The following is a 20,540-nucleotide window of genomic DNA, read 5'->3' as shown; positions in this document are numbered from 1 at the left end:
GGAGTGTCAGAAAACTTATTTACCCTGAGAGCTGGCTCAGATGGAGCTGGATCAGTGTCAAAGATTTTTCATATTTAAGCAAAGGGTGACTTAGTGACAGGAAACTAGCCTCTGTGGAGTTATTTCAGTGGCAATGAGACAAAAGCACACTCCTGAAGAAATTTGCTCTCAACAGTGGTGTTTGACTTGCACTAATCATTTCTGGTGTCATGTCGTTATTTGGGAAGCTTGACTTGATGGATCCTGCCATTGAAGACTAGGCCTCATATGAGGAAAGGATGCATTATTTTTCTAGGCAAATGACATTGTGGCTGGTGAAAAGCAACAGGTAATTCTCCTGACAGCTTGTGGACCCACAACTTTTTCAGTTATGAAAGGCCTAGTTAAGGAATACTGTGACCTCAAGCCTCCTCCAATTCTGAGACACTATCAGTTCTACTCGGCAATTTGAGAACCAGTGGAATCCATGTTGGGATTCTTGACTAGGTTAAGATGACTTGCAGAAGCACACGACTTTGGTTTAACCCTTAAGGAAATGCTGAGAGACCATTTGGGGGGGGGGGGGGGTATATGATGTAACCATGCAAAAGTGTCTACTAGCTGAAGCCCAGATGGACTTGAAACAGGCTCTACAACTGGCTTTATCATTGGAAAATGCAGCAAGTGGAACCCATAAATTGCAGAATATTCCAATGAAAGTGGACTCCCTTACCAGTCTAATTGAGCTTGGGAAACACCAAAGGCAATTGCATAGCTTCACTCAGGACATACCCTGAACAGAGGGAGTCGAGGTCAATCCACAGCAAAACCCCAAATCAAAGCCAAGCCTCAGCCAAATGGTTAACATTTTGTTTAGGATCTGGGCTGGCAAGTCATTGTAGTTTCTGCTGGTATGTGGTCTCGAGACAGCAGAGAACTCATAGACCTGTGTATCCAGGAGGGTGCACACCCGAGAAAGTCCGCCTGTATCTGATTTGGAACAGTTAAATGGCTTAGCAACATCCAAATCAGAGCCAATCAAAATAAGCATCTAGTTAAATCTTCACCCAGTTCTAATGGAGGTCAAACCCAACGTGGCTATTTCAGTGATCGCACGACTAGTGTTTAACAAAATTCACTGTGGACTCCAACTATTAAATTTGTACAAGATCTCAGCTAGACTGAGAACCTATACTGGGGAATCTTTACAGATTAAGGGTACAACTTTGGATCCAGTTTCTTATGCGAAGCAGCTGATTCAGTTGCCAGTGTTTATAGTAAATGGCTTGGGCCCAGGCTTGATGAGGCAAAGTTGGTTATGAAAGATTCACCTAGATTGACTCAACATTTTTCAGTTAGAAAATGGCTGCCTGAGTGAAATCCTAATTAAATACCCAGGCGTTTTTCAGAAAGGTATAGGGATTATCAAAGGAGCGAAGATCACCTTGCCTGTTGACCAGGAAGCAGTTCCATGATTCCGCAAGATTCGCCCAGGCCATTTGCCTTATGGCAAAAGTAGAGGTATAAATCAGAAGGCTGGAAAGTGATGGACTTCTCAAACCAGTCCAGTTTACAGAATGGGCAGCACCAGTTGCAACGAATGCAAGGCCCGATATGTCGGTTCGCCATTGCAGGAATTATAAACAAATGGTAAATCATTTTTCGCAGCTGGGTAAATAGCCAATCCCTCGCATTGAGGATTTATGCTCAAAGCTGGCAGAAGTATGCTACAATTAATGCCCATTAGGGTTTGTGTCAATATACGAGATTGCCATTTGGGGTATCGTAAGCCTGTGCAATTTTTCAGTGGACGGATGGAAAACATTTTATAAGTCCTACCACAGGTCGCCATTTATCTAAATGACATGCTAATAACAGGGAAGACCACTAAGGATCATTTAGAGAACTTAAACAGTTCTCCCAGGTAGGTGTACACCTCAGAAGGGAAAACTGTGTGTTCCAGGCACCCCAAGTGACATACTTGGGCTAAAGAGTCAATAAGACCAGTTACACTCATTGGAAGGTAAAGTGAGGGTGAAGAAAGGTGCCCCGGCTCCAATGTCTATACCAGAGCTTTGGCCTTCCCTTGGGCAGGAGAACGATTACTGAAAGTTCATGCATAATCTGGCATGCATCTTGGCCCTCAGGCATCAACTCTTAAAAAAGGGTCAGCCTTGGAAATTGTCATGTAGTCAAGCCATAGCTTTCAAGAAAGTAAAGGAACAGCTTTAATGGTCACCACATTACCAAAAGGTTGTGGACGCTTTGGAGAGGGTGCAGAGAAGGTTTACGAGGATGTTGCCTGGTATGGAAGGAGCTAGCTATGAAGAGAGGTTGAGTTGGTTAGGTTTATTTTCAGTAGAACAAAGGAGATTGAGGGGGGACCTGATTGAGGTTTACAAAATCATGAAGGGTACAGACAGGGTGGATAGAGACAAGCATTTTCCCAGGGCGAATGATTCAATAACCAGAGGTCATGCTTTCAAGGTGAGAGGTGGAAAGTTTAAGGGGGATACACGCGGCAAGTACTTCACACAGAGAATGGTGGGCATTTGGAACGCGTTGCCAGAAGAGGTGGTAGAGGCAGGCACGGTAGAATCATTTAAGATGCGTCTGGACAGATGCATGAGTAGGTGGGGAGCAGAGGGATACAAATGCTTAGGAATTGATCGACAGGTTTAGACAGTACATTTGGATCAGCTCAGGCTTGAAGGACCAAAGGGCCTGTTCCTGGGCTGTAAATTTTCTTTGTTCTTTAGCTATCATCTTCTATGGTGTCAGCACACTATCCTCCCAGATGAGGTCTGGTATTGACCTGCGATGGCTCCCCATACAGCATCAGGGTAGTATTAGCTTATAGATGGCCCATTGGAGAGAAATGCCCAATAGTATATGTTATGGCTAGTACAGGCGTAAATACGCCCAGATAGAGAAGGAAGGTTTGGAGGTCATACTTGGAGTCAGAAAGTTCCACCAATACCTTTACAGGTATAAATTTGTAATGATAATGGACCACAAATCCCTGCTAGATCTATTTAAAGAGGACAGGATAGTGACACCCATAGTTTCAGACTGAATTCTGTGGTGGGCTGTAACACTTAATTTAGAACACTGTCAGCATTGAGCCGCCTCCTAATGGCAGATACAACACCAGTGGCACCACCGTTATGGTTTTAAATTTTCTGTACTCACTTCCAGTCACAGCTGACAATATCAGTCTTTGGATTCCGAAAGATCAGGTCCTGGAAAAACCAAAACAGTTGGTGTTGAACTAAAGGGTCGTTCCAACCAGAATTGAAACCTTTTTGGACCCAGAGAGATCAGATCACAGCAGAGGACGGCACATTATGAGGAGCAAAAATGTTGTCTCAAGCAAAGATCACCATCAGATACCTCCACCATAGTCATTCAAGGGTTTGGTGTTGGTGTTGGTGTTGGTGAAGCGTTGCACCTTGGTGGCCAGGATTGGATGCAGACATGGCTGTGTTGGTGGAACAGTGCCCAGAGTGCCAACAAGGACCAAAATTACTGCCAGCTGCAACTCCACATGTGTGGGAATGGCCAGGTAAACTCTGGATTTGGTTCCATGTGAACTATGCACGTCGTTTCATGGGCTGAATGTTCTTGGGTCAACCCCACTCAAACTGGCTGGACATGCATGAAGTTCATTTGTCAAACACAGGGCTGATAATAAAAAAAATTGCACAAATCTTTTGCAATACACAGACTCCTGAAGTGTTGGTCACAGCTTACCAGCAGGGAATTTGAATATTTCCTAAAGTCAAATGGTATTTAATTTATAAGGACAGTTCCATACCATCCACTCCAATGGTCTGGCAGAAAGAGCAGTCCACATTTTGAAGGCAGGCTTAAAAGAAACAGCCCCCAGCTTCACTAGATACCAAACTGTCCTGGTTCCTATTTGATTATAGAACCATTGTTCATGCAACTACAGGGATAGCTCCAGCAGAATTATTAATGGACAGAAGACTCTGCACCAGGTTAAATCTGATCTTCCTGGACCTGGGGGCAGGGGGTTGGGAATGGCATCAGGAATGCCAATGCTGGAGATATGACTCCGTTCAGAGAGAGAGTTTTCTTTAGAAGATGAAGTTTGGTGTAGAAACCGCAAGAATAGCCCTGCATTGGTAAGAGGCATGGTCGATGTGAGGTCAGGTCCAGTGATGTATGAAGTTCAGATAGGTACAATGGTCCTGAACAAATATGTGGATCATATGAAAGTTGCAAACTCGTGAATGGCGCGAGAGAAAAATGTGCCAAGCTCCTTTCCAACTGTTCGACATATGTGTCAAATGCCATTCGTCTTTAGTAAATACTCAAATCTCCTTCTTCATCAAGCATTGAAGGTATCTCAGAATCTGAGATGGACACAGCAGAAACTTGATTGAGTTTTTTGAAGAAGTAACAAAGAGGATTGATGAGGACAGAGCAGTAGATGAAATCTATATGGACTTCAGTAAGGCGTTCGACAAGTTTCCCCATGGGAGACTGATTAGCAAGGTTAGATCTCATGGAATACAGGGAGAACTAGCCATTTGGATACAGAACTGACTCTAAGGTAGAAGGCAGAAGGTGGTGGAGGAGGGTTGTTTTTCAGACTGGAGGCCTGTGACCAGTGGAGTGCCACAAGGATCGGTGCTGTGTCCTCTACTTTTTGTCATTTACATAAATGATTTGGGTGTGAGCATAAGAGGTACAGTTAGTAAGTTTGCAGATGACACCAAAATTGGAGGTGTAGTGGACAGCGAAGAGGGTTACCTCAGATTACAACAGGATCTGGACCAGATGAGCCAATGGGCAGAGAAGTGGCTAATGGAGTTTAATTCAGATAAATGCGAGGTGCTGCATTTTGGGAAAGCAAATTTTAGCAGGATTTATACACTTAATGGTAAGCTCCTATGGAGTGTTGCTGAACAAAGAGACCTTGGAGTGCAGGTTCATAACACCTTGAAAGTGGAGTCGCAGGTAGATAGGATAGTGAAGAAGGCGTTTGGTATGCTTTCCTTTATTGGTCAAAGTATTGAGTACAGGAGTTGGGAGGTCATGTTGCGGCTGTACAGGACATTGGTTAGGCCAATGTTGGAATATTGCGTGCACTTCTTGTCTCCTTCCTATCGGAAATATGTTGTGAAACTTGAAAGGGTTCAGAAAATATTTACAAGGATGTTGCCAGGGTTGGAGGATTTGAGCTATAGGCAGAGGCTGAACAGACTGGGGCTGTTTTCCCTGGAGCGTCGGAGGCTGAGGGGTGACCTTATAGAGGTTTACAAAATTATAAGGAGCATGGATAGGATAAATAGACAAAGTCTTTTCCCTGGGGTCAGGGAGTCCAGAACTAGAGGGCATAGGTTTAGGGTGAGAGGGGAAAGATATAAAAGAGACCTTAGGGGCAACGTTTTCACGCAGAGGGTGGTACGTGTATGGAATGAGCTGCCAGCGAAAGTGGTGGAGGCTGGTACAATTGCAACATTTAAAAGGCATTTGGATGGGCATATGAATAGGAAGGGTTTAGAGGGATATGGGCTGGGTGCTGGCAGGTGGGACTAGATTGGGTTGGGATATCTGGTCGGCATGGACAGGTTGGACCAAAGGATCTGTTTCCATGCTGTACATCTCTATGACTCTATGTTGCCTTTTCACCTTTGCCACCTGAAGAGGAGAATGAATTTCTTCTGAGACACTCTGGGTGCAAGATGCGAGCTACTGTGCGTTGCACATCGCCCGTATAAGAGGCAGATTTTAGAAGCCTGACCCTGTGCTAAAACGCCCTAGGAGAAGTTACGAAAAAGAGAACCAGCCTATGTCCTCAAGTCTTAAACAGGGAGGGATGGAGTGATTGTAATGAGGTCACCTAGGCGAACCTCATAAAATACAAGTTCCCTGATTGGGGCTGTTAGTCTGGTTCAATCAGGGTGCCCTGGCTGACAGATAAAAACAGGAGTGGCAGACATCCTGTTCACTCTGAGAGCTGGCTGTGAGGGAGCTGAATCAGTCTCAAGGGCTCTCCATATGTAATAAAGGGTGATTTGGTGATGGGATACCAGCCTCTGTGAAGTTATTGTGTGTTTCAGTTCTGAACAACTTTCTGCGTGGGGAAAAGTTTTCTTCATTTCTCCTGTAGTTCTTTTGGCAATTATTTTAAAATAATTAAATTTAATTTAAATCTGTGATCTCTATTTGCTCACTCACTTATCAAAGGAAACATTTTCTTCATCAAACTTCCTCCACTTAACTGGAGTCCTTCATCACTTGATACACCTCTTTTGCAGCCTCTCTAACTCTTTGTAATCTTTCCTAAAACCTGGGTGTCCAGAATGGTACACAGGACTATAGCTGAGGCTCTTTTCTTAGAATCTGCTGAAATTTGAGCTCATTCAAAACTCTGCTGCCGATTTCCTAACTCATACCAAAAGTGATTTACCCGTCTGCTGCCTGATCAACAATGGTTCTCATTATAACAATGCTTTACTTTTAAATTGTCATTCTGAAGTGACCTTTTCCAATCCTGAAACACTTATCCACAAATATTCATTCCCTCCACTACTGACGCTCAGTAGCAGCAATGCAGACAATCAGCAGAAATTTGCATTAGACTCTTTAGATAATGCCTTCCAAATCCACAACCTCTTCCATCTAGAAGGACAAGAACAGCTGAAGCTACTGCCTTCAAGTTCCCCTCCGAGCCATCCACCATCTGACTTGGAAATACAATAACTGTCTTTTATTATCGCTAGATGAAAATCGCTCCCTCACTGTATTTTTGGCAAATGTGCACCAAATGGATCACAGCAGTTCAAAAAGGCAACTTGGTGTCACCTTCGCAATGGCAGCTAGGAGTATGTGATAATACTGGCTCAATCAGTGATGCCAACATCCCATAAATACATTTTAAAACTGTTTTCTCCCAACAATTCCATATGGTAGCAAATTATGCATTCTCACCACTCTTAAGGTAGAGACACTTCTCGTGAATTCCCTATTGAATTTATGTCTTATTTTGAAAGTGAAATTTGTCTTAGTCCCGGAGTACCATCAGCTGCTCTTTTTTGAGGATCGCCATGCCTCAGGTGAGGCGTGAGCTTGAGAGGACAGGGCCTTTTTGGTGACCACAGCTGGTACAGGAATTGAACCTTCAACATTGGTGTCACTCTGCATTACAAATCAGCAGTTCCACTAACTGAACTAACTGGTTAAAATTAAGTACAATTCTGAAGGAGTGCAGGAGCAGAAGGACTTGGATATATATGTGCATATGTCATGGAAATAGGCAGGGCAGGTTGAGAGAAAAGTTAATAAAGCATACAGTACACTTGGTTTTATTAATAAAGACATAGAGTACAAGAGCAAAGAGATTATGTCGAAAATTATAGGGCATTATTCAGGTTCAGCCTCGGTAGGGTATTATATGCTGTTCTGGAGTATTGCATGGTGTTCTGGGAGTCATTTTTTAGCAAGGATTTGAAGGCATTAGTGAGGTTGCAAAGAGAATTACAAGAGTGGCTCCAGGGTTGAAGAACTTCAGCTATGAGAGGAACACTGAGACAAAATTTGGTAGAGGTGTTCAAAATCATGAGTAGTCAGACAGGATAGATTAGGAGAGACTTATTGTATCACCACAGGTGAAATGATTGAGAATACGAGTACATGGATTTAAAATAATTGGCAGAAGAAGTAAAAGCAATATGAGAAAAAGCTTTTTAACTCAGTGAGTAGCTAAGGTCCAGAACTAGGCTAAGTGACTGAAAATGTGGCGGATGCCTGTTCAGGTGAATTGTTCAAAAGGAATGAGCTATTATTTGAAAAGTGACAATTTACAGGGTTGGGGAGAAGTCAGGGAAATAACATTAGGTGCACTGTTCATTCAGTGAGCTGAATTACCTCATTCTGCATGGTAATAATTCTGAATTTGGGGCCGATATTTATCCCACACTCAACATCACGTAAAAAAAAAAAAATTTGGTTGCTTTTTGTCAGAGTTTGCTGTGTACAAACTGATTGCGGTGTTTCCTACCCGATAGCAATGACTACACTTGAGAAGTTCATCATTAACGGCAAAGTGCTTTGAGATGTCCTGCGAACGTGAAATGTATTATATAAATGCAGATTCTTTCTTTCTAGAGCAGAGGCTGAATCCAAGCGTGTTTCACAGAAATGTATTCAAAAAGCTTTTGGAGAAATGCTGGCGATCATATATTTAGGTTCAGGGAGATAAAGCGAGATTGTTACGCAGAGAGGCTCAAGTTACTGAGAGTACTTCCATTGCAGTACAGGAGACCAAGCAATTTAATAGAGCTTTTAAAATTCTAAACGAATTTTATTAGGGCAAAAAGGAAAAGGCCATTTCCTGTGCTTTGGGAGGCAGTGATGAGTGACTTTAAATTTAAGACTATTACTCCAGCAGGCGAGGCGACATTTCTTCTGAGCTGTTAATATACCATGTTTTCTCACTGGGAATACTTCAGAGAAATAACATGGCATCTTTTAAAGCAAAAATGGATCATTATTTTGAGTTGAGCCAAGATGTATTGCTGTGGGAGGAAACTGGGCAGTGAAATTAGTTTTCAATTGCTAGTCTGTGCTGTAAACCTTTGAGGTTTTCTGTGTACGCACAGACAGTGACATAATACTATTTCATAGCAAGGAGTATTACAGATTTGTCGCCATGTAATCTATAAAGTAGATTTCTCACAGAGGGTTGCTTCTGGTGAATTGGAAGTTTCATATAAACAGTGTGTTGTTCCCAGGGACATAAACAAGATGAGCAGATGTGAAGATAGAGAATATTACAGCCCAGTAGAAGGCCATTCAGACCATAACAGCTATGTCGGCTCTTTGAAGGAGCTATCTAATTAGTCCCAGTCCCTTTATCCATCACCATGTTAAATTTTCCCCTTCAAGTATTAAGCAGGTTACCTTTTCAAAGTTACTGTTGGATCTGCTTCACTGCCTTTTTCAGGCAGTGCAGTGCGTTCCAGATCACAACTTGCTGCAAAAGTAAATTATTCTCATCTGCCACCAGATTACCTTAAACCTGTGTCCTCTGGTTGTCAGATTGAGCTGTCAGAGGACACGAAGGAAACCTCAGAGTCTAGAACTACTTTAAGATTTCCAGCATCCAAGTACCCTGAGACATATGTTCTGGGACCACAGAGAAAAAGGTCTGTGATTGTGATATGTCCACATGATCTGAGCACTGACTGGGAGTACACAGTCAGTAAATTGTATATCACATGCGCTGCTATATTGGAGGTGCTGCCTTTCAGGATGGATATTAAATCAATGTTGTCTCTGCTCCTCAGCTGGATTTAAAACATTCCAGGACACTGAATTGAAGAAGAACACAGAGGTTCTCTGGTGTGTCCTGGTTAATATTTATTGCTCAATCAACATTAGTGAAACAGATTATGTAGTTGTTGTCATACTACTATTGCTGCATTTAAATTTAACATTTTGAAGCTGAGAATACACAATACAGTGTTTTGCAAGATGCTCTACTTTAAAGTTGAGCCAACAACTCCCAGAAATCCACAAGACCAATATTGTGAGCAAGGATAAGAGAAAATAAGGACAATAGTTTCTTTTTCTTTGAGCACTCTTGTTTAGTAGTTGTAAAAATGTTGTACAATGGGAATTGTTTTTTGACTGACAGTGAGGATTCATCTGATCAGATAATGTTTTCCAATTGGTATCAGAGGTGATGCTCACTCAGTTAGGCATGCCAGGTGATCAGTAATAGGAGCTTGAAGCAATGTGGTTAATAGCAGAAAGCTATGTGATTTTTAAAAAATTCACTCATGGGATGCAGACATTGCAAACTGACCAGCACTTCCTGTCTCTAGTTGAGAGAGTCGTTATGAGGTGCTTCATGAACCTCCTTGTCCATGTGCTGTAGGTAGACCCACAGTGCCCTTCTGGAAGGAGTTTCCAGGGAAATCTTGTGGAATGTTTTGAACCAGCTTGCCAGTCTGGTAATCAACTAAATTGTGCTTGATTTTTACCCACTCTATCCCCATGTCTCTTACTTCCCAAAAGGTGTACCTTCAATATACTGAGTGATTAAGCATCTTCAGCTACCGATGATAGAGAATTCCAAAGATTCACAAGCCTCTCCGTGAAGAAATAGCTCCTTTCTCAGCCTTAACTAGTCAATTCTATTTCTAAGATTACTCCTATTTTGAGACTCTCCAACCGAGGGAATTTTCCTCTCAGTATCTAGGCTCCTCAAAAATATGATTCATTTCAATGAGATTACCACTCAATCTTCTAAATGCCAAAGTTTCAATGACTGTGATCTATTCTAACAGCCATTCCCCTGTGAACAGGGAAATTGTTCCTGACCCACTCCCCTTTTCGTAGATATCAAAACAATCCCCATAAAATTGAACCCTAAGCACTAAAATTTTACACTTTCTGTCCCTACTTCTCCCAATATCTACTCTACCAACATTGCCATCTGTGCACATATACCATCCATCCCTGATTCTGCCTCTGTCTGTGTGGTGCACTTCCATGCTTTTAGTACCTTTAGTTTTCATTGTTCTAATGGTCTCCTGGCTGACCTCCCGCTTTTGACCGTCTATGAAATTCAGTTTATCCACACTCTGTAACCTATGTCACAACTTGCATCCACTCCCACTCACCCTCATTCCTCAATTTCTTGGCTTACATTGACTGCCTGCCTGTAATACCTTTTAAAATTCCCATCCTTACATTCACGTCCTGCCATAGCCTCATTCCTCTGTGATATCCTCCAGTTGTGAACTCTTGTAAGGTCACTGCGAATCTCCATTTCTGGTCTCTTTTGATTCAGCTGTCCAGAACCTAAGCTCTGGAATTCTTCTCTTAAACCTTCTTGCCTTTCTGTCTTCTTTTGTGCCACTCTTTAAAACTTATCTCTTTGAGTAGGTTTTTAATCACCTGTACTAATAACCTCCTCATATGTCACAGTGTGAATTTTTTTCAGACGATTGCTTCTTTGTAAAAACAAGGTGAAAGGTGCTATATAAATGAAACTCTTAATTCCTTTAACCCTCTTCTTCTCACTTATCATCCTATCCTGTCCCTTTGCCCATTCTCCTCATGTGCTGTCCAGTTTCATGCTATTCCCTCCACCTTTGCCTGCTTCCATTTTGTACAGTCATAATAATTGTTCAGTAAATAATTTGCTTAATCGAGGACCCGTGAGCTACACACATACACAAAGCATTTTCTTTAAATTAACCAATTAGCTAATACCCAGAATGCCACTATATGTGTGCTATCAATAATATGTTGAGGATAACATCCCACTGCTGATACTTACGATATTTCCCCATGAGCTACATGAATAATTAGTTTTCTAAAATGTACACAATGTTTTGAAGCCTGTTTTCCTTTGACTTTGAATGTTCAATGACATTCGCCCTTGCTTTATTCCAGAAGAAACTCTGCCAAGTCATGCAGCACTCTCGGGCATGTGGAGTGTTGTCACTATACCTGCAGTGCAAACACCAAACGCAAGTATGTGCCTCGGAGAGCTGTGCTGTATGTACCTGGGAATGATGAAAGGAAACTCCACAAGATAACCAGTCTCGATGTAGATTGTGCTGTCCTCGACTGTGAAGATGGTGTTGCATTAAACAAGAAGGTACTGCATAATGCACACAAATAAAAATGCAAACATATGGTAGCACAAGATACGACTGTGAGCTTACTGGAAAAGTGCAGCATTGTAAAAGATTGCTTTTACATTGTTACGTTTCTTACAGGTGATCTTTTTGCTCTTGATTTTCAAAAACAGATTTGCATTTATACAGCACCTTTTCAGGATCCCTCAATACCAACATGAAGTATTTTTGAAGTATTGTCACCATTGTAATGAAGGAAATATTGCAGAACATCTGCACAGTAACAGAAAACTCTACAAACAGCAATGTAGCACCAACCAGATATTTTTAGAACATTTTTATTTATGTTAGAGCTGCAATATTAGCCCAGGGCACTCATGAGAAATCCCTGTTTTTCTTTAAGGTAGTGCCCATGAAGTCTTCGATAAAAGCAGAGAGTGCTGGAGAAACTTCTGTGGGTGAGAAGCAGAACCAACATTTGAATCCAGGGTGACTCTTCTTTGAACCCATGAGATCATTTACCTGAAAGGATGTTAGGGCCATGGTTTAACTTTTCAGATGGAAGACAACAGCTCTAATAATGGAGTACGCGTCCAGATGTTGTGCTCAAGTCTTTGGAGTAGGTCTTGATTCCACAATCTTCTGACTCAGAGATAAAATGCTACTCACTGAGCCACACCTGATTCCATCAATCATTTCTAAAATCCCTGTCATCCAATTATTGATCAACAGAATCTTTCAGGTGCTTGGCTATTGCCTCCCAGGATTTTTTTAAACCACCCCATGATTTAGGAAAAGTGAAGTACAGTGCTTAAGAAAACTAATATCTCGATTGTCCCTCTTCAGCAGTGTCTCAGATCTGCCTCAGTTAAAGGTGCCTTTTTGTTTCCTAGACAGGCAAATTGCAAGAGTCACAAGGGGATGATTTAGCATAGGAGACTGTTCAGCCCACAGTGCCTGTGCCATATCATACCCTTCACAAATCTGCACTGAATTAACTCACTTTGATCAATTTATACTAGTCCAATCAGCACATGTGGATTATTGCCCTTCTGCTGTCTCACAAGAGGTGAACAGACTTATTTCCTGCCCATGACGGTGCTGACATGTCATTATTTTTGCTGAGTGATGGTTGTGTGACATAATTTCCCACTGACAGAATGTGAAGCTACCGTTTATTGTGTTCTTATGTCGTCTGTATCTGAAAGCATTAAACAGCAAATATTGTAATTCTCAGTGCCCATGAATCCAGCAATACAGAACAATCACAATCCCACAAAGCAGTACTGAGTTCCTAGAGTGTTGCTCTGTATTTTGAAAGATGCAGGTATTGAAAATGCTACCTGACCACAGATCTTTCAGATTTGTAATAAATCTTGTATAATGCAACCTATGTTGTTTGAGTAATTTAGACCCTAAACTCTGGAACTCCCTCCCCTGGACCTCTCCATCTCCACACCTGTCTCTTCTCCTTTAAGATACTCCATACACTTTATATTCTTGACTACATTTTAGTGTTTCTGTCCAACACAGGCCAAACTGTTCTGTTGAATTTTTACTTGATACTCTTTTTTTAATTCAACTGCCAACCTCTAATGCAATTTACTCAAACCCACTCCAGGACCCGATTAAAACCTACATACCATTTTCAAAGTCAACATCCATGAAAAGATGAATTGTAAAAGCAAAGCGAAGCAGCTCAGCAACGAGGAATGGCAGCTTTATACATAATGATTTTTTTTAAAAAGCAGAGATGTTTAGTGAGTATTTTGTATTAGCAACATGTATAACTAATATGTATATAACCCCTTTAGCCTTCAGACTTTTAGACCCTCCGTTCTGGCATTTGCTCTTTGAGCTTTCCTCCTCTCATTATCTTTAAGACTTTCCTTAAAACCTAAGTTTTTGATCATTTACCTTACAGTGGTGGCGAGCTGTCTTCTTGATTAACTGCAGTCTGTGGAAGTAGCTGTTGAAGAAACTTTGGAGAGCAGCTGCTGTCCATCTTGTGGATGGTACTGATTATAGCTTTTCATAGTTCTAGACCATTGGTAAGCTCCCATATTCTACCTTCCATCAACATGGCACCATCCAAAACAGGATCATCCATTCGGCCCTTCCATCTGAAGATGGTTGCAAACCTGGCAGCTTGGACTTTTTACACTGGTATATTAGACTCACCCACCATTGAGGATGGACAGGTTCATGGACCCTTCTCTCCTGTTGGACTGTAGGGTCTCCTTTCATGCTGTATGACTCTATGACTCTGTAATTTGTGAGATTGCTTGCATGCTACTTGGTTTGGTCCTGTCTTGTACCTTCACCAGATTGACACCTCATTTTTCGGTTGAAGCATGAAAAGTTGTGTCACAGTAGGAAACCATTTGGTGCATTCTGTCTGCAGCTGCTGAAACAAAAATAGCCAATTCATTCCAGCCCCTGGTCCATAATCTTGCTGGTTACAGTACTTCAGGTGCAAATCAATCACTCTTAAACAAGTTGAGGGTGTCTGTCTTCGCCATAAGACCCGTCAGTGAATTCCAGAAAACTACCACACTCTAGATGAAAATGCTTTTCTTCATGTCCCTTCTAATCCTTCTATCCATCACCTTATGTGTATGCAGTATTTGACCTCTCTATCAGAGGAAACAGGTCTTTCCTTTCTACTTTATCTGGTCACCTAAAAGTATTGACCATCTCAATTAAGTCATCACTCAGCATCCTCTGTTCTAAGGAAAACAACCCTGTCCTGACTAATCATTCCGAGTAGTTCAGTTTTCAAGCATTGATAACATTGTTGTAAAACTCCTCAGTACTGTCGCAAACAATTATACCCTTCCTGTAACACAGTGACTAAAACCATACAAAAAATTCCAGCTGTGATGTAAGTAGCATTTTTTTCGAATGATTATCCATGATATCTGCAGTCTGAGGAAGTAGAGTCGTTCTCCACCCCCCCACCAAAATTTAATTCCACTTGCCACTTCTTCTGACCAGTCTGACATGGGATCTTGTCAAATGCCTTGCTAAACTCCATACAGACAACGCACGGTGGCACAGTGGTTAGCACTGCTGCCTCACAGCGCCGGAGACCTGGGTTCAATTCCTGCCTCAGGCGACTGACTGTGTGGAGTTTGCACGTTCTCCCCGTGTCTGCGTGGGTTTCCTCCGGGTGCTCCGGTTTCCTCCCACAGTCTAAAGATGTGCAGGTCAGGTGAATTGGACATGCTAAATTGCCCGTAGTGTTAAGTAAGGGGTAAATGTAGGGGTATGGGTGGGTTGCGCTTCGGCGGGTCGGTGTGGACTTGTTGGGCCGAAGGGCCTGTTTCCACACTGTAATGTAATGTAATCTAATCTAATCTAACATCCACTGCATGACTCTCATCACTCCTCCTTGTAACCCACAACAAAGCTGCATGACTGTCCTTGATTTATTCATGCCTTTCTAGGTATCAGTTTTGATACTAATAAATTACCCACACTGCAATCAAACTGACCAGCGTCTCACTAGATGGCCTTCTCTGATACCCTGGATAAGCAATGGTGCAACATTCACAGATCTCCAGTCCTCTGGTACCATGCCTATATTTAGTGAAGCTTGGAAAATTATCCTCAGGGTATCTATTATTTCCTCCCTGCCTTCCTTTAATAACCTGGGATTATAATTCACCTGGCTCTGGTTATTTATCCACTTTCAAGCATGTCAATCCCTCCTGTACTTCCTCTTGCATGGTGTTTATTATAATACAATACAAAAAAGGTATTAATGAACAGAACTTTGCAAAATTGACTGGGATCAGTCTATTTTTGTCATGTCCACATTCAATTTTCCATCTCATTGGAAAGGCAGTGTCTCCGGCAGCACCAGCACACACTCAGTACTACACAGGGAAGATCAGTCAAGATTTGTGTACTCATGTCTCTGGAGTGGGATTTGAACCCACAAGCATAAAGGTGATAATGACCAGATAATCTGTTCTAGTGTGGGTGGTTACTCAGCTGATCACTGTGGAGAAAGTGAGGACTGCAGATGCTGGAGATCAGAGCTGAAAATGTGTTGCTGGAAAAGCGCTTATGCCCAAAACGTCGATTCTCCTGTTCCTTGGATGCTGCCTGACCTGCTGCGCTTTTCCAGCAACACATTTTCAGCTGATCACTGTGCCACACTGAATTAACTTTTTATATATACGAACGTTATTGTTTTGCTTTATCTTGAGATTGAGTGACTCTCCCTTAACTGAGAAAATAAGAATTCCTATCATATATGTAAATGACAACTTGAAGTGTCAGACAACACTAGTCTAAGAGCCCATGAGCATACTATTGTAATGCAACCACTACATTGTGGACTCATACTGTGTGATACTGTCTTATGAATAAGCTTCCATTTGAAGAAATGAAACATTGTTCAGTTCTGTGACTTGCTTAATATCCTTTAGTTAAATTAATCATTTTGTTTAGTACCAGTGATAGTGGCAATTCATTTTTGATGGGGAATTGAGGGCAGTTGCATACTATTGTATCTGTACTTTGAAAATGAGCTCCAGGATTGCTCCCCACCCCTCCTCCCCACTCTCCCTGGTTGTCCCAGTCCTCCTTGAAGTTTTTGCATTCTGTCTGTCTTATTCTTTCTGACAGCAGAATAGATGCCGGACTAATCCCTGGAAGTTTGGAACTAATGAACTAACCGCTGAGTTGCCGCCACAGATTTTGGTCCCAAACTATACTGTACTTCACACACGATTTATTCTCCAGATGGTGCGACTGTGCAGCCCTGCCGTGAGGGACCACTATTTCCACTGGAGTGTGAAAGTGGACGGATGTTGTTTTCTTTGCAGTTTTGATCATTCAGGAGCTCAGAATGCACAAGGCTGATTGGTTAGTGGGTCTAATGGCTGCTGATTAATCTTTTTTTGTTTCTCTCTGTTGTATGGCTACACGTGAATTCTCATCTTTCATCTTTGCCGTCTTCAGTGTTTGGACCAGTGCAGCCTTACTTCCCCCATCAGCACAGGGCCTTATTCTGCTCCAGGTGTTTGTGGCTGCATGGTAGCAGAAATCATAATGTCTCTTGGCTTTTCATCAGCACACAGCTGTACGTGATAGTCAGCACAATAACATATTTATTAGTCGCTGGTCCTCCTGTGCTGTTAGATGGTTACGGAACAGAGCTAAAAATTGAATTTCACAGCAATGGTTTGTGTTTCTTATGTCAGAACCTAAAACAAGAGGTGATGATGGGGGATACGTTAGTGCTATTCACTGGGGAAGACTATGTATTACCTTGGCACCACCCTGAGAGTGTTGCATTGTGGGAATTTGACCTGTATATCAGAGACATGAGTCATAAAACTATACTTACCTTTATAATCATGCATTTTAAAATAATGCAGCGCAGGAGGCCATTCAGCCCCTTGTACCTATGCTTAACCTGTTTAAAAAAAGGTAACAAAGATTTCAGACAATGAGACAGTTCTTGCATAGGCTGCAGAAGGTTGATAATGTGAACAAATCTGTAGAAGTGTGGAGGGTTATTTTAGGATGCGGAAATATATTATGGAGAAAGTACTGGGTCTTAGGAAGTGCATTTCAGAGATGCAGTTTTAAGCATAGATATTGAGGAAATTATGGAGTATTTTGGTTTGAGATTTCATTGTTTCAAAGGAAAGTTTGATTGGGCTGGCGTGGCTTTGATTTCTAGCTATGTCACATAAATTGTCTGCAGTAGAACAGCAGATTGCATCGCTGTGGGAACAATATCATCTGCTTTGGGTGTCTCTGCCTGGCAATGATGGAAATGTCCATTTGGCTGAATATCAGGATCATTCCTAATGAAGATGACCATTTGAGATTACCTAAAACATCCAACTAGGAACATTTTCAGCTGCTGCAGCAAACAGCCAGATTGATGATTCAGCGTAGCTCCCGTTACTGTCAGGTCCTATTAAAAGCCATAGGTTCTGATGGGTATTTCACATCTATTTTGTCATAGTTATATCCATCTTATACACAAACAAATAGGCAAAGGAACATTTTTCAGTGCAGAGTAGGAAACCTACTTAATGCAGTGCCCTGAATGGCAAAATATCATTGAAACTTTGTGTGAGACCACTGCTTCCTTAGGAAAAAATATATTCTCTGTACTTCAAATATTTATAACAGCCTTTCAGGGTGCTTACAGACATCCTTTACTCTCACTATGAAAGGAATCGTTTGTTGTTCATGTATTGTATATTTCCCAAAGTAAATCAAAATGAAAGATGGAGAGTTTTTTTTAACATGGCATATGAATTGGGAACAGGAGTAAGCTATTTTGTTCTTCCAGTCTGCTTCACCATTCAGATCTTGGGATATCTGATTATGGCCTTAACTATACATTCCTGTCTGTTTCTAGTGATTTTTGATTCGTTTGTTAGTCAAGTATCTATCTACTTCCACCTTAAAAATATCCAGTGACTTGCCTCCAACGCTTTGCGAGCAAGTGAATTCCAAAATTGTGCAGCCATCTGAGAGAAAGACAAAATTCTCTCATCTCTGTAATGGGTTGCTTTGATATGGTATGTGCTGTCTGAAAGGGTGAAGGCACAGATTCAATGGTAACTTAAAAAAAAGAGGTATTTGACAACCACTTGAAAAGGAAAGCTTTACAGGGATATGAGGAAAGAACAGGAGTAATTGGATAGATTTTTGAAACAGCTGGCACAGCCGCGATGGACCAAATGGCCTCCTCCTATACAACATGATTCTGTGATAACTGAATTTGTTTGCAGTTATTCCTGGGTCCTTCTGGGAAAACTTCAAAATTTTGGCTATTGAGCGTGTTTGGAACTTGAAGGGTGAAATGTTTAACTATCTGGCAATCCTGAGGTGCAAGGTAACTGTTTTACATTCGTCCTCAGTGTGATTTATATTGGAACTGGAAGTTTGATTTGATTGGTTGTTTGAAGCTGGATTTTTCAATTTCATCTGTGGCATGGATAATAAACAGCCGTCACTTTGGCTGCACTGTACTTTTTTTTTCCTTTTTTTATAAAGTCACATCTGGATTGGTCTGCAGGTTCCTATACACATTTATTTATCTAACTTTTTCACTTGCAGCATTTTGTGCATTATAATAATGATCACCAGCTAGTTCTAGCTTCACCCTCCCACTGACTGGCATGTGTTAGCCCTTCATGAAAGTGTGATGATACCAGGCTCAAGGCTATTTGATTCAGGTTTCATTAACCTTGGAGTTTATTATTCTTTTCACTTGAACTGCAGAGAGCCATCACTTCATTCTATGTCTGTGCTTACCCTAATTATCAGCAGCCTAGATCCCCGTAAATCAGTGACTCTGCAGAGCTGTCTTAAGCTACTTTATGTGCCCATTTCTGATCTGATCTGACAACTGTAAGCTACTGTTTCCTCACACCATTTAACTCAGACCACATTTTCAAATCTTATTGCCATTTTTTTCCCCTGTACTTTGGCATAGTTTTTGCATCTGCTTGTTTCGTTTCTGCAATTTTGCCCAAACATTTGACTGAATTTCTCCTCTCCTAATAAGCAGTGTGTTTATTGTGTTGTGTAATTCAAATACATGCTATTACACAAAAGTAATGTCACCAGAATCTTGTCAAGTGAATTAACTGAAACAGTTGTCAAGTCACTTATTGGTCCACAAACATCCAGGGCCAAAGATAACTGCATAATTGAAACAGATGTCATTAAATTTAATACAGCAAGCCTAAAACTGACAATTTTTATAGGTTATTTTGCATTGTAATGCACTTCATTTACTGCATATAGTTGCCAGAATCCATGTTCAAGATATATGAAGAGAGAGATTGTTTACCAGCGACTACCACAGGCAGTGTAAATTGTTGAATACTGTTCTTATTTTAAGGTTGCAATTTGCTGCTGAGAATAGATTTTTCTTATGGTTAAAGGAAGAAGCCCGGATAACGATTGCAGAGACATTCAATCGACCTCATGTAGGCCGCACAGATCTGTGTGTGCGAATTAACTCTGTCTCCAGTGGCCTGGCTGAGCTGGACATGGAAGTTATCTTGCAATCTAAAGAACTTCCGCCAACCTTGATGCTGCCTAAAGTGGAAACTGTTGAAGAAATCAAATGGGTGAGTTGGCTGAGATTTGGCAAAGCCTTGTGCTTTGATCACATGCCAGATCATTTGGGCTAAAGGGAGTTGGGAGTGGGGGTCAGGTCAGGAAAGTTTGAACCACACACCCCTTGACAGTTCCAGCTCTGATTGAGAGTAACCCTCCAGCATTGGGAAAGTAAAGAATGAATATCACTCCATATAAATAGAGGGGGAGAGAGAGGGGTTAAATAAGAAAGAGGAAAAGGAATATAAGGGGCTGTGCTTGGGGCAAACCAGAGAAATGAACAGGAAGCTTTTAACCACTGTTTTTAATTACTACAGATATTATTTCCTGAATAGTTCTGTATTTCTTCCTTTTTAATTGCTAGCAGGTGCGTTTTTGCTTCATGGCTGGGTTTTTTTAAGCCCATAAAGCCCTGAAATAAAAACAGGAGACACATCAAATTACTTAAGTCAACTTTGAAATAGCCCTCATTACGTTAACATGCTTTCAATAAATAAGGATGATTATAAAATATAGAAACAGTTAATCTTAAATAGGATCGAAGCAGACCCATTTATAAAAGTTTATAAAAGCGTCTTTAACTCTGATTTTTATGACTGACAAGTGAAACGCTTACTTGTTTGAAGTGTTTACTGCAGTTGTTTTCACAATGGAAATATAAATAAATTCACCCACTAAAACCTGACTGAAATGCAGTCTTTTGTTGAGTATTTTTAAATTTTGCAATGACTACAGAGCTTGAAGATCTAAGTGTGAAGATTCAGTAGCAGTGAAAAGTGGTTTGTCTACATTTGCAACAAAGATGATAGTGGCTGTTATTAAATA

The 20,540-nt window shown here is 41.3% G+C and overlaps 1 protein-coding gene across 3 annotated transcripts in view; it reads left to right on the top strand.

The window, feature by feature from the left end:
• clybl (citrate lyase beta like) overlaps positions 1-20,540 on the top strand; it is a 156,796-nt gene that overhangs the window by 126,390 nt on the left and 9,866 nt on the right. For 2 of the 3 annotated variants that reach the window (XM_043691295.2, XM_043691293.2), the window contains exons 3-4: positions 11,419-11,626; positions 19,538-19,726. In XM_043691295.2, coding sequence (XP_043547230.2) covers positions 11,419-11,626; positions 19,538-19,726 — 397 coding nt within the window. The remainder of the gene's footprint in view (positions 1-11,418; positions 11,627-19,537; positions 19,727-20,540) is intronic. The other variant, XM_043691296.2, reaches the window with a different exon arrangement.

The sequence above is a fragment of the Chiloscyllium plagiosum genome, unplaced genomic scaffold (genome assembly GCF_037043375.1).
Source record: "Chiloscyllium plagiosum isolate Xiang-an unplaced genomic scaffold, Cpla_swu_hap1 HiC_scaffold_6, whole genome shotgun sequence".
NCBI lineage: Eukaryota > Metazoa > Chordata > Chondrichthyes > Orectolobiformes > Hemiscylliidae > Chiloscyllium > Chiloscyllium plagiosum.
This window is presented reverse-complemented; position numbering and strand designations above follow the sequence as displayed.